The sequence below is a fragment of the Panthera pardus genome, unplaced genomic scaffold, assembly GCF_024362965.1.
Source record: "Panthera pardus isolate Hobbes unplaced genomic scaffold, ASM2436296v1 HiC_scaffold_10, whole genome shotgun sequence".
Taxonomy (NCBI): Eukaryota; Metazoa; Chordata; class Mammalia; order Carnivora; family Felidae; genus Panthera; species Panthera pardus.
In genome coordinates, this window is record NW_026526655.1 from 44,871,760 (window position 1) to 44,886,148 (window position 14,389).

Below are 14,389 nucleotides of genomic sequence, written 5' to 3' on the forward strand. Positions count from 1 at the left end.
CATGTAGGCTTACTGTGGAGTTCATGTAGATTTATACCAGCTCATTCTTCAGACCATGTGACATAATATCAGGCTTATTATTTTATTATTGCTCAGATTACAAAAAATTATTTTTGAAAATAGTTTTATGTAGTTGTTTTATATAACTACCTTCTAGTTATTTCTTACCTGTCAAGACAATAGTGGTAGAATGAACTGAATACAGACTGTCAACTAAAATAGTGACACCTCTTGCAGACAAAGTAATATGGTCCATGTCTATAATGACTTTAGCTAATATGATAATCTGAAAACACAAAGAAGCATAGAATCATTGAATGTTTTCTATTTGGCTTCTCTAATTAAGCTTTAATGTTTTTTGGCTACTTCTCAGGAAGGTTAGAGGGGTAATTTGGTATTATTCAGTAGAAGAAAAGCAAGTGGCAGGGGTGTGAGTTAGAGTGCTTGTCCCTATCTGATTACTGCAGTGAACATGGCAGGCCATTGCATTCTTCCTACAATATTTGCAGGTTTTCCATTCTTGAAGTATGGGTTCATAGAAAATATTTCTCCTAAATGTTATAGGATAGAAAAAGAAGAGAGAGAATAAGAAGAACCCATATACATCTAGTTGTCATGGGTTGAAGAACCAGTGTGATCAGGTAAAGATCTGCAGTTAGAAAACATGTCTTGGATACTACCATGTTTTTCTGCCTGTAATATGTGGATGATAAAAATAATACTATCTGCCCATCAACCTGACAGGGTTCTTATAAGCATCAGATAAGGTACAAAGGCAAAAAGTGCTGGTAAAATGAAGATATCCTCATAAATAACAGGGATTTTATGAGGTGGAAAGGGCTGGTGTGAAAAATACTGCAAATTTTACAAATCAGTAAACACTTTTCCAGATTAAAATTTTTTCTAATTTTCAAGTTTTTGACTAAAAAGACACTTATGGATTTGAAGTTTTAACTTCAGTTTTGTACCTGAAATGCTGCCATTGCCTTCTCAGTTTCAATTGTTGATTCAAGAAAAGGTTCAAAAATTGATATGGTCATTATTCCACTTTCCAATATTAAGTATTGTTGAAGGCGATTATTGAAGGCAAAAAGGGTTAATGCATAGCCTGCTCTTAAACAAACATCCTAGAAACAGGAGAAACATGTGTTATCTTTTTTTCTTTTTTTAACTCAAAAAGGCAGGTTTTAGGTTTATTTATTTTTATTTATTTTTAAGAGAGAGAGAGAGAGCCAGCAGAAAGAGAGGGAGAGAGAATCCCAAGTAAGCTCTGTGCTGTTAGTGCAAAACTTGATGCAGAGCTCAAATTCACGAATGGTGAGACAATGACCTGAACTGAAATCAAGAGTCAGACACTTAACTGACTGAGCCACCCAAGCGCCCCACATGCATTATCTTTAACTTAGTTCGTTTATTATGTTACTCAAGGTAATAGATTTTGAATTCTCGCCCATCTAAATACATTACATTCTTATCTCTGGGAGTAAAACATGACATCATTGGGGAAAACAGGTAATAGAGTCAACCCAGGATGTCATTGAACAGATTAAATAGAGAAGTAAGTTGTGGCTTCAGGGAGAAGAGAGAAGTAATTTTCATATTCAGAGGGAATGTTAGTTAATAATTGTGCAAATAAATACCTAAACAGTAATAGGAAATTCCATAATTTCACTAACCCTCAACTTTTTTGTTTTAACATATTTTTATTTTCATTTCAACATTTCAAAGTAGAATGTTAGTTAATAATTGTGCAAATAAATACCTAAACAGTAATAGGAAATTCCATAATTTCACTAACCCTCAACTTTTTCGTTTTAACATATTTTTATTTTCATTTCAACATTTCAAAGTAGAATGTTAGTTAATAATTGTGCAAATAAATACCTAAACAGTAATAGGAAATTCCATAATTTCACTAACCCTCAACTTTTTTGTTTTAACATATTTTTATTTTCATTTCAACATTTCAAAGTAGAATTTGATAAGTCAAAACTTCCTTGTATAGCATACTATATATTACATGTTATGCATTGTGGGATGGTCTCTATCATCTCTCAAAATAAGTTCATTTGTAAAATTCTGTACTATATCCTAAGAGGGAAACGAAAGATGATTTAAAAATCACATTTTAATTTTCTGGGACTTGGCAAACAGAGCAAAAGCCTATTCTTAGAGTCTGTTCACTTGCCAAAGATGAACAAGTATGGTAGATCTTCCAGAAAGACCCAAAAGATAGAACTTTATCACTAAATCTTATTTTTAATATTTTGCTTGAACAGTATAGTACAGAGAGAACCATTAATCTTAGCAAGTTTTCTTCTTTCAGTGTTAATCATTACATAAAAGTGCTATATGTGCATACTAAAATATTTACCAATAAAATTATATGATGCCTGAGATTTTCTTGAAAAATAATATAGGAAGAGCAAGTGGATATATAGATGAAATAAAACTGGCCATGAATTGATAAGTGCTGAAACTGGGTCATAGGAATATTTAAGTTCATTGTGCTACTCTTTTATTCTGTATGTGTTTGAAATTTTCCATAATAAAAATTATGTACACACAAAGTAGTCACCTGGCCATAAGCAAGAAGAAAAGTATTAGGAATACACAAAAGAACAGGGTCCAATGAATGAAGCAGGTGGGAACAGGCTGAGAAGAAAAGGAGAATGATTAAGAGCAAAATGAGTAGTAGAAGAAAAAGGAGAAGGGTGTCCCTGAGGAATGAGCAATGAGAATAAAATGTGGAATGAACAGAGAGAGAAGAAAGGTGGCTTAAAGAGTCAGTCAGACACAAATTCAGTCTCCTCACCCTATATTCCCCATATTATTACAGCAGCACATCTCCATTTTTTCATATACCACAGTACAGTAGAAATCTATATATTAATAAATAATGCTTTGAGTTCATTTCTCCCCTCATAACCCTCTTTTCTTCCTCCCAAATCTAAAACTGACAGTTGGCAGTTTTCTTCCCTAATTGCTAAATGCACTATAGACAACAAAAGTTCTCAAATTTCTCTAGGGTTAGTGGTATCCAAAGTATGGCCCATGGACCAATGACAGTCGACAAAATGGTTGACATCAGGATTACAAAAACTGGGAATTCGAATTTAAAAGGAACAGCTCTTCCTTATAGTTAAATACCAGCTAATAAATCTAGAAAATGTTTATGGCAGCATTATCAACAATAGTCAAATTATGTAAAGATCCCAAATGTCCATTGCCTGATGAATGAATAAAGATGTGGTGTATATGTATATATATGATGGTATATTACTCAGCCGTAAAAAGAATGAATCTCGTCATTTGCAAGGATGTGGATGGAGCTAGAAAGTAGTATGCTAAGCAAAATAAATCAGTCAGAGAAAGGCAAATAACATATGATTTCACTCAGGTGGAATTTAAGAAGTAAAACAAACATAGAGGGGAATAAAAGAGAGAGGAAAACCAAGAAACGGACTCTTAACTATAGAGAACAAACTGATTGTGATGAGAAGGGAAGTGGGTGGGGAGATGGGTTGAGTAGATGATGGGGATTAAGGAAGGCACTTGTAGTGAGGACCGGTGTTGTACGTAAGTAATGAATCACTACATTGTACACCTGAAACTAATAGTACACTGCATGTTAACTAACTGGAATTTAAGTATAAATTTGATTAAAAAAAAAAAAAGAGAGAACTTTCAAAAAAATTGTCGTTAGCCAAATACCACAGTAATCATTGCTGCATCAGTAGATGCTAAAATTGTTGAGCAAAAGTACATGCAAAACAGAATATTTGCACAGGCTCAAAATGTCTCACCTTAAGATACTTATTAAAAAAAGGAAGTACAGTGACTTTACAGTGGAGAAATATGGCAGATACTACCTTAACCAAGTACCCAAAGTTAACATTGCCAGTTATAAGACATAACAGCACCATGTACCTCCTGAAATGATGCACTGGGCAGGTGAATGAAGAAGACCACATCATTTCTATGGTATTCTTGCCAAAATGCATAACCTCAATTTAATCATGAGAAAACATCAGATAACTCAAATTGAAGGGCATTCTACAAAGTAACTGGTGTGGACTCATCAAAAATGTCAAAATCATGGAAGACATGTAAAATCATGAAAAACAAAGGACTGAGTTTCACAGATTGAAGGAAACTAAAGGGACATGACAAATAGATGTAATGTGAGATCCTAGATTGCATTCTGGGACAGAAAAAGGACACTGGTGGGAAAATTGGCAAAATTTAAATAAAGTTTGCAGATTAGTTAATAGTATGGTATCAATGTTAATTGCTGGTTGACATCCAGGAAAGCTGGATGAAGGATATGCTAGAACACTCTACTATTTTTGCAAAATTTTGGAAAACCTAAAATTATTGCAAAATTTAAAGTTTTTGTTGTTTTAATTATCCTACCCATTACAGATTGCTGGGGGAAGGCTTTCCTTTATCACAAAGTTTGAGAAGCACCACTAGAATAGTGGGTGACTGAGAGTTGAAAGGTCATAACATTTCAAGTATCATAAAATTTCAAAAAGAAAAATTTTGATGCGTCCAGGACAGAAGAGATTTGTTTATTGGCTCTCTAAGCGTTAAAATTGCTACCTTTCAACTGTATCAAGAGATGCAGAAGGGCATTATATCATAATCAAGGGGTCTATCCACTAAGAAGACCTAACAATTGTAAACGTTTATCCACCAAATGTGGAAGCACCCAAATATATAAATCAATTGATCCCAATCACAAAGAAACTCATCAGTAGTAATACCATATTAGTAGGAGACTTCAGCACCCCACTCCCAGCAATGGACAGATATCTAATCAAAAAATCAACAAGGAAACAATGGCTTTGAATGACACACTGGACCAGATGGACTTAACATATATTCAGAACATTTCCTCCTAAAGCAGCAGAATATACATTCTTCTCCAGTGCACATGGAACGTTCTCCAGAATAGACCATATACTGGGACACAAATCAGCCCTAAGTAAGTACAAAAAGATCGAGATCATACCATGCATATTTTCAGACCACACCCCTATGAAACTCGAAATCAACCACAAGAAAAAATTTGGAAAGGTAACAAATACTTGGAGACTGAAGAGCATCCTACTAAAGAATGAATGGGCTAACCAAGCAGTTAAAGAGGAAATTAGAAAGTATATGGAAGTCAATGAAAATGATAACACCACAACCTAAAACCTCTGGGATGCAGCAAAGGTCATAAGAGGAAAGTATATAGCAATCCAGACCCTACTAAAGAAGGAAGAAAGATCTCAGATACACAACCTAACCTTACACCTTAAGGAGCTGGGAAAAGAACAGCAAATAAAACCCCAAATCAGCAGAAGACAGGAAATAACAAAGATTGGAGCAGAAATTAATGCTATTGAAACAAATAAACAACAACAACAACAACAAAAAAAAAACAGTAGAACAGATCAATGAAATCAGAAGCTGGTTCTTTAAAAGAATTAAAATTGATAAACCACTAGCCAGTTTGATCAAAAAGAAAAAGGAAAGGACCCAAATGAATAAAATCAAGAATGAAAGAGGAGAGATCACAACCAACACAGCAGAAATAAAAACAATAATAAAAGAATATTGTAAGCAATTATATGCCAATAAAATGGGTAATCTGGAAGAAATGGATAACTTCCTAGAAACATATACACTACAAAAACTGAAACAGGAAGAAATAGAAAATTTGAACAGACCCATAACCAGTAAGGAAATCGAATTAGTAATCAAAAATCTGCCAAAAAACAAGAGTCCAGGGCCAGATGGCTTTCCAGGGGAATTCTACCAAACACTTAAGGAAGAGTTAACACCTATTCTCTTGAAGGTGTTCCAAAAAATAGAAATGGAAGGAAAACTTCCAAACTCTATGAAGCCAGCATTACCTTGATTCCAAAACCAGACAGAGACCCCACTAAAAAGGAGAACTATAGACCCATTTCCCTGATGAACATGGATGCAAAATCCTCAACAAGATATTAGCCAACCGGCTCCAAAAATACATTAAGAAAATTATTCACCACGACCAAGTGGGATTTATACCTGAGATGCAGGGCTGGTTCAATATCTGCAAAACAATTAAAGTGATTCATCACATCAATGAAAGAAAGGACAAGAACCATATGATCCTCTCAATAGATGCCTAGAAAGCATTTGACAAAATACAGCAGCCTTTCTTGATAAAAACCCTCAAGAAAGTAGGGATAGAAGAAACATACCTCGAGATCATAAACGCCATATATGAATGACCCAACGCTAATATCATCCTTAATGGGGAAAAACTGAGAGCTTTCCCCCTAAGGTCAGGAAGGGATGTCCATTCTCGTCACTGTTATTCAACATAGTATTGGAAGTCAGCCTCTGCAATCAGACAACACAAATAAAAGGCATACAGATCGGCCAGGAGGAGGTCGAACTTTCACTCTTTGCAGATGACATGATACTCTATATGGAAAACCCAAAAGATTACACCAAAAAACTGCTAGAACTGATTCATGAATTCAGCCAAGTTGCAGGATATAAAATCAACGCACAGAAATCAGTTGCATTCCTATACACCAACAATGAAGTGACAGAAAGAGAAATCAAGGAATTGATCCCATTTACAGTTGCACAAAAAAACCATAAAGTACCTAGGAATAAATCTAACCAAAATCTATATGCTGAAAACTATAGAAAGCTTATGAAAGAAATTGAAGAAGACACAAAAAAAATGGAAAAAGATTCCATGCTCCTGGATAGGAAGAACAAATATTGTTAAAATGTCGATACTACCCAAATCAATCTACATATTCAATGCAATGCCTATCAAAATAACACCAGCATTCTTCACAGAGCTAGAACAAATAATCCTAAAATTTGTATGGAACCAGACAAGACCCCGAATAGCCAAAGCAATCTTGAAAAAGAAAACCAAAGCAGGAGGCATCACAATCCCAGACTTCAAGCTATACTACAAAGCTGTAATCATCAAGACAGTATGGTACTGGCACAAGAACAGACACTCAGATCAATGGAACAGAATAGAGAACCCAGAAATGGACCCACAAATGTATGGCCAACTAATCTTTGACAAAGCAGGAAATAATATCCAATGGAATAAAGACAGTCTCTTCAGCAAGTGGTACTGGGAAAACCGGACAGCGACATGCAGAAGAATGAACCTGGACCTCTTTCTTACACCATACATAAAAATAAACCCAAAATGATTGAAAAACCTCAATATAAGACAGGAAGCCATCAAAATCCTCGAGACGAAAGCAGGCAAAAACCTCTTTGATCTTGGCCATACCAACTTCTTACTCAACATGTCTCCGGAGGCAAGGGAAACAAAAGCAAAAATGAACTACTATGACCTCATCAAAATAAAAAGCTTCTGCACAACAAGGAAACAATCAGCAAAACTGAAAGGCAACCGACAGAATGGGAGAGGATATTTGTAAATGACATATCAGATAAAGGGTTAGTATCCAAAATCTATAAAGAACATATCAAACTCAACACCCAAAAAACAAATAATCCAGTGAAGAAATTTGAATGGAATGGAAATGGATGGAATTGGAGAGTATTTTGCTGAGTGAAATTAGTCAGAGAAAGACAAAAACCATATGACTTCACTCATATGAGGTCTTTAAGAGACAAAACAGATGAACATAAGGGAAGGGAAACAAAAATAACATAAAAACAGGGAGGGGTACAAAACATAAGAGACTCATAAATATGTAGAACAAACTGAGGGTTACGGGAGGGGTTGTGGGAGGGGAGATGGGCTAAATGGGTAAGGGGCACTAAGGAATCTACTCCTGAAATCATTGTTGCACCATATGCTAATTTGGATGTAAATTTTTAAAAATAAAAAATAAAATATTAATTAATTAATTAATTACAAAAAGAAAAAAATTGCTACCTTTCAAAGATGAAGTAAGTCAACTATGAAAAATATGGAACAATATTATTTCATTATTACAAACTAATGATCTACCAAAGAGATTTTACATTTCTTATGTAATATATTTAAATATTGCTGTGCAAAAGACATAATTTGAGGATATGGTCTAAAAACCATTCTACACGAGCTTTAACATTTTGTAAAGGCATTACCTTATCTTGTGAGTGAAGAAGATGAAGGACATCGGCATACTTAAATCCTTCATTTTCTTGTAATTCATTCTGTAACAGATCATTCCCTAGGACAATGCATGCCAAGGAAAATGCCACTTCAACCTAAGTATGTAGAAATTAGTTTATTTTTCACTCATGGTTTATCAAATCACATATTTCATTATACAAACATTTATATGGGATATACTAATTCAACCGTGTAATTCATTGATTCCAATTCTCTAATAATAGAGTGGCATTTACAATGTCCGAAGCAATGTCCCTAGCAATTTTTAACAGCTGGGAAAATATCCTTCCTAAGTGTGCCATCACCAACACAAAGCTCCGTTTGAGAGGGGGTTGGGGAGCAACCAGAGCCAGCAGGAAATGTGAGGAGGTATTATCTTAAGTGCATAGTTGTATCCTTTCCACATCTAAAAAAGAATTTTTTTTTTTTAAATCCTGGCCTGGAATAAAAAACTTTTGAACTGCTTGTTAGCTGTTGACCGTTGAATTCTAAGGCTTCAATGGAAGGCCTATCAATTAAGGAAAAAATTCCCAAGACCGGGAAATAGTCCTGAAGAATAGTTTTGCTCTAGTTCCAGGGTCATTTAATTCACATTCTGAAGCCTTTTAGGAGGATGTAAATGAACTTTGTTTATTTTCGGGACTCAAGATAAGTTTTTTAAGATTACATTATGCACTTCTATGAAAAATGTTATGAATTTGAAAAGCATGCTTATTATTTCAAAAGTATTTTGTTTACTATAGCATCTTATTTGAAGTATTGAAATGTATTGATGTTATGTTTTTAACAAGTTGAAGAACTCATTGAAAGCATATACTGAAATATGGATGGACACAATAAAAGTAAACTTTGTTTAAAACATGAAAATGCATGTTTTAAAATAAAAATGTATTTTTATGTGGCAAATTCCATGGTCTTATGAAATTTATTTGTACTTTGAAAGTCAGTGTAGTTTTTCATATAATTCAAGCCAAAAAATTGCAAAAATATGCTCCTTCCTTCTGTTTCCCTAATTAACTCCTATAATAGAATAATCTCTTTCATAACCAGAAAAGCTGCATAACTTCTAACATCTTTTCTTTTTTTCTTTTTTTAATTTTTTTTTTTTAATGTTTATTTATTTTTGAGACTGAGAGAGACAGAGCACAAATGGGGGAGGGGCAGAGAGAGAGGGAGACACAGAATCGGAAGCAGGCTCCAGGCTCTGAGCCATCAGCCCAGAGCCCGACGCGGGGCTCGAACTCACAGACCGTGAGATCGTGACCTGAGCGGAAGTCGGACGCTTGACCGACTGAGCCACCCAGGCGCCCCCTAACATCTTTTCTGGTAACACCTTCCTTAAAAGAAACAATTCTGTATTTGCTTACATACTTCTGTTTTCTCATTTCCAACAGAACTCATACCTAATTTTGAAGAGAAAAATGTATTTTTTGTTGTTATAATTTCCTGCCTGGCCAACTCTAGATGTCATAAATCTCCAAAGGATTTGAATATATGCGAATGTCATTTTATTAAAGGCAGTTCACCAGAAGTGAATAGAAGAGTGAATGACTCTTAAATAACTTGTAAGATATCTGTAATGTTCACACTGGTAGAGGTAGGGCTGTTTTGATGGTTAACATTGACAGGAATCACTTAAATTTGAGAATTTTTGCTACATAAATCACATATCCTCATTATCCCCACCCAGTTTTAGCAATCAGTATCTGAGGAAGTAGGGAAGAAATTCTGTGAATAACCAAATATCTGAGGAATAAAATTTTGATGAGTAAGGACACAAGACTTAATTATTTGAAAATTTAATATTTTAATAAAATTTACTTTATCTTTACTACTATATTTATAAAGCAACTCTTTTAAACTTTTAGGATAGGTTAAATTTTTCTAGTATACTTGTGAACTTGCATGAAGATACAGTTTATTCTCAGAAAGTCATATTTCTGTTAATTTTTACTGTATCAGAAAAAATATTAAAACCATTTATATACCTTAATGTTAGGAGAAGGGTGATTTCTCAGTAAATGAATAAGTACTGGAAAGGCATTTTCCTCTACAACAAATTGTTGACTGATGGGATTACTTGTATGGGCAACACCTATAAGAACATACATGTCAATAAGATAATATTTCTTTCTATCTTAGAAATGGTAAAGTCAAAAATAGCTTGGTGTATTTGGCTGATAAAGTGTTCTAGCATAATATGGTTAATAAGTTACAAAAGGAAATGCTGTGTCAACACTATTTTACCTGAATTAATTTTTTTTTTTTTAAGTAGGCACCACACCTTGCATGGAGCCCAATGTGGGACTCAGACTTATAAACCTGAGATCAAGACCTGAGCCGAGATCAAGAGTTGGATGCTTACCGGACTGAGCCACCCAGGTGCCCCCTGAGTTAATTTTTTTGAAAGGCAGAATGAATAAACATGGAAAAATTACTATTAGAAGTGTGGATGTTTTTCTAATAGTCACAAAACAAAGAAATAAGAATGCTAGACTATCAAGGAATAAGAGTATAATAGCTATCACTTTTTGAAGATTTTTATTTGCAAAGTACTTTACAGGTGCTATTGTATTCCATAAAAAATTATTTTTATAAAAATGACTAGAGTAAATCACCTGGTTAAAAATTCTAGATTCCTTAAATACACATACTAAAAAGATAACCTTACTGTCTCCTTTTATAACATAATACTTTAAATTGTAGGCCTAATTTCAATTTAAAAGTCATCTCTGTCTAGTGAACATGTATAAATAATTGTAATTCTTTTATTTTGCCATCAAAAATCACAACACATATACTGAGGGTTTATATACTTAAATGTAAATACAAGATCAGACCTGTCTTTGAACAATGAAGGAAGTCACCTACTTAATATCATCTGGGGAAGTTTGAAGGAACTGCAGGTAATAGAAAGAGCAAAGAACATGTTTGTTTCCTTGTCCCTAGTCCCCCACTGACCACCCAGGAATATACACAGACACTGATTACATGAATATTCTCCCTTCCTTCCTTCCTTCCTTCCTCCCTCCCTGTCTTTCTTTCTTTCTTTCTTTCTTTCTTTCTTTCTTTCTTTCTTTCTTTCTCTCTCTCTCTCTCTCTCTCTCTCTCTTTCTTTCTTTCTTTCTTTCTTTCTTTCTTTCTTTCTTTTAGAGAGACAGAGCCCACTTGTGAGCAGAGTAGGGGGGAAGGTAGAGGGAGGGAAAGAGGGTGAGAGAGAGAGAGAATGAGAGAGAGAGAATCTTAAGCAGGTTCCCCACCCAGCATGGCGCCTGATGCAGGGCTAGATCTCACAACCCTGAGATCATGACCTGAGCCGAAACCAAGAGTCAGACACTTAACTGACTTAGCCACCCAGGGGCCCCACATGAATAGTCTTGATTCAGCTAACAGATATTGAATGCCTAATGTACCAGGAATTGAGGTAGGAATTAGGACTAAAAAGAGAAATTAGAATGTCTGCCCCCAAGGAGTTTATAGGGGAAGCAACTATATACATGCGGTAAGTGCTTTAACAGAGGTTTAGAAAAATACACTGGAATCACAGAAAGGGGATTGCTCACTTCAGAGTAGGTGGAAAAGGAGTAAGCAGGGAGATTTCCCAGCGTTAAGGTGCTGTAGGTAGGTCCCCTCAGAATGAATAGCTTTAATAATAATGATTATGATAAAATGATGGTGGTGTGAAAAGAAGAATACCCTCAAATCTTTGAATTTTCACATGTTAATAATGAGATGAAACTCCATTAGGTTGGGAAAAGAACCACTATAAGAAGTAAGCTGAACAATTCTCACAGCTCACACAGGGCTAAGAATGGTTTGTGCTCTATGGCCAGAGTTCAGATACATCATAACTCAAGGGATTATACAAGGAATTGAGTCCTTGGAACTATATCATCCTAATGGTGGAGTTAAGTTAGTTCCAGAGTAAAGGCTACTCTAGACTTGTGCTAACAAAGCTTGAAAGCTAGCTGAAAAAGGATCAAACTGATCCCAAGTAAGATAATCACATGCCAGAACAGAACCTAACTGTTTACAGGAAGACCATAAAATCCAGCATCCATCAGTTTACAACTCACAATGTCCAGCATTCACTCAAAGTTTATTATGCATGACTTAAAAATAATACCTAAGATAAAATGTGTACAAAAACTGTGTATTGGAAACTAGGAATCATTGCTGAGATACATTAAAGAAGACCTAAGCAAGTAGAGAGATATACTGTGTTTATGGATTGGGAGACTTTGAAACAACTTTGAAAAAGAATAGCAAAGTTGAAGGACTTATACTTCCTGCTTTCCAGATTTACTGTAAACTTCCAATGATTAAGACAGTGAGTGAGTATAGCATAAAGATAGACAAATATGTAAATAGAATGGAATAAAAAGTCCAGAAATAGACCCACAAAAATTCAGTGGAGGAAAAGATAATCTTTTCAATAAATGGGCTAAAGCAATTGGATAGCCATATGCAAAAAAAAATAATAAATGTCAGCCATATGCAAAAATTAACTTATATGGATCATACATCTAAACATAGAGGAGAACAGAAAGCCTTTATGATCTTGAGTTTGGCAGAGGTTTCTTAAAGAGAACACAAAACTTATGAACTAAAAAATTTTAAATATCAATAAACTGGACTTAATCAAAATTAAAAACTTTTGCTCTTCAAAGGACCCTGTTACAGGGGCACCTGTGTGACTCAGTTGGTTAAGCGTCTGATTTCAGCTCAGGTAATGATCTCGCAGTTCATGAGTTTGAGCCCTTGCTTCAGGCTCTCTGCTGTTAGTGCTGTCAGTGCAGAGCCCGCTTCTGATCCTCTGTCTCCCTCGCTCTCTGCCCTTCCCCCATCTCACATATGCGCGCTCTCTCTCTCTCTCTCTCTCTCTCTCAAAAATGAACATTAAAAAAAATAAAAAAATAAAAAGACCCTGTCCCAAAAATGGAAGAACCCACCCAGACTGGGAAAAATACATGCTAAACATACATCTAACAGAGAATTTGTATCTAGAATATATAAGGAATGCTTACAACTCAATAAGACATCACAATTTTTAAAATGGGCAAGATATCTGAACAGACACTTTACCAAAGAGGATATACAAATGGCAAATGAGCACATGAAAAGATGTTCTGCATCACTAATCATTAGGGAAATGCAAGTTAAAACCACAATGAGATTTACTGCACACCCACTAACTACAATGGCTAAAATCCTAATAGTAAGTGATGGCGAGTATGTGAAGCTCCTGGATTCTCACACACTGCTAGGAGGAATGCAAAGTTAAAACACAATGTTGAAAAACCATCTGGCAGTTTAAAAGTTAAACAAACACCTCCCATATGATCCAGCAATCCTACTTTTAGGTGTTTACCCCCCAAAGATGAAAATATTTGTGTCTGTACAAAAACTTAAACACAAATGTTCATAGCAGTTTTATTTACAATAGCAAGAAACTGTAAACAATCTAAATGTCCATCAATGGGTGCATGGATAAACAAATCACAGAATATCCATTTGTATTAATCAGGATTTTCCAGAAAAACAGAACCAACAAGATATGTATGTAGGTAGTTAGGTAGGTAGGTAATAAGTATGTATATCATAAGGCATAAAATTATCCATCATACCATACAATGGAATACTACTCAGCATTATAAAAGTGAACTATTGATATACAAAATAATATGCATAAATATCAAAATAACTGTTGAGTGAAAGAAGCAAGAAAAAAAGTATACCTGTATATCCATCTACATAAAATTCTAGAAAATACAAACTAATCTATAATGATAGAAAACAGATCAGTGGTTCTCTGGGAATGGGAGTATAAAGAGGGAGGGATTACAAAGGTACACAATGAAACCATTGGGGGTGATGGTTATGTTCATTTATTTGATTGTGGTGATGGATATACAGCTGAAAGCATATGTCAAAATTCATCAAATTGTACAGTTTAATGTATTTTTTAAGTTTATTTATTTTGAGACAGAGAGCATGCACAGGGGAAGGGCAGAGAGAGGGAAGAAGAATCCTAAGCAGTCTCTGTGCTGACAGCACGGAGCCTGATGTGGCACTCAATCTCACAAATTGTGAGATCATGACCTGAGTCAAAATCAAGAGTCAGATGCTTAACCAACTGAGCCACCCAGACACCCCCAGTTGAATGTATGTTTATATTTTATGCTATTATATATTTTATTTAAATATTTTATTGTATGTAAATTATGTCAGTAAGTCTTT

At 34.8% G+C, this 14,389-nt stretch overlaps 2 protein-coding genes across 3 annotated transcripts in view; one reads left to right on the forward strand and one right to left on the reverse strand.

Annotated features, from left to right (window-relative positions):
* LOC109274472 (ORM1-like protein 1) overlaps positions 1–10,586 on the forward strand; it is a 51,714-nt gene extending 41,128 nt beyond the window's left edge. The window contains exon 12 of the mRNA XM_019462094.2: positions 10,422–10,586. The gene's annotated coding sequence lies outside the window, so the exon portion shown is untranslated. The remainder of the gene's footprint in view (positions 1–10,421) is intronic.
* Positions 1–14,389, reverse strand: part of ANKAR (ankyrin and armadillo repeat containing) — a 73,222-nt gene that overhangs the window by 8,401 nt on the left and 50,432 nt on the right. For both annotated transcript variants that reach the window (XM_053906975.1, XM_053906965.1), the window contains 4 exons: positions 10,138–10,244; positions 8,122–8,244; positions 969–1,127; positions 169–286 (listed from right to left, as the gene is read on the reverse strand). In XM_053906975.1, coding sequence (XP_053762950.1) covers positions 169–286; positions 969–1,127; positions 8,122–8,244; positions 10,138–10,244 — 507 coding nt within the window. The remainder of the gene's footprint in view (positions 1–168; positions 287–968; positions 1,128–8,121; positions 8,245–10,137; positions 10,245–14,389) is intronic.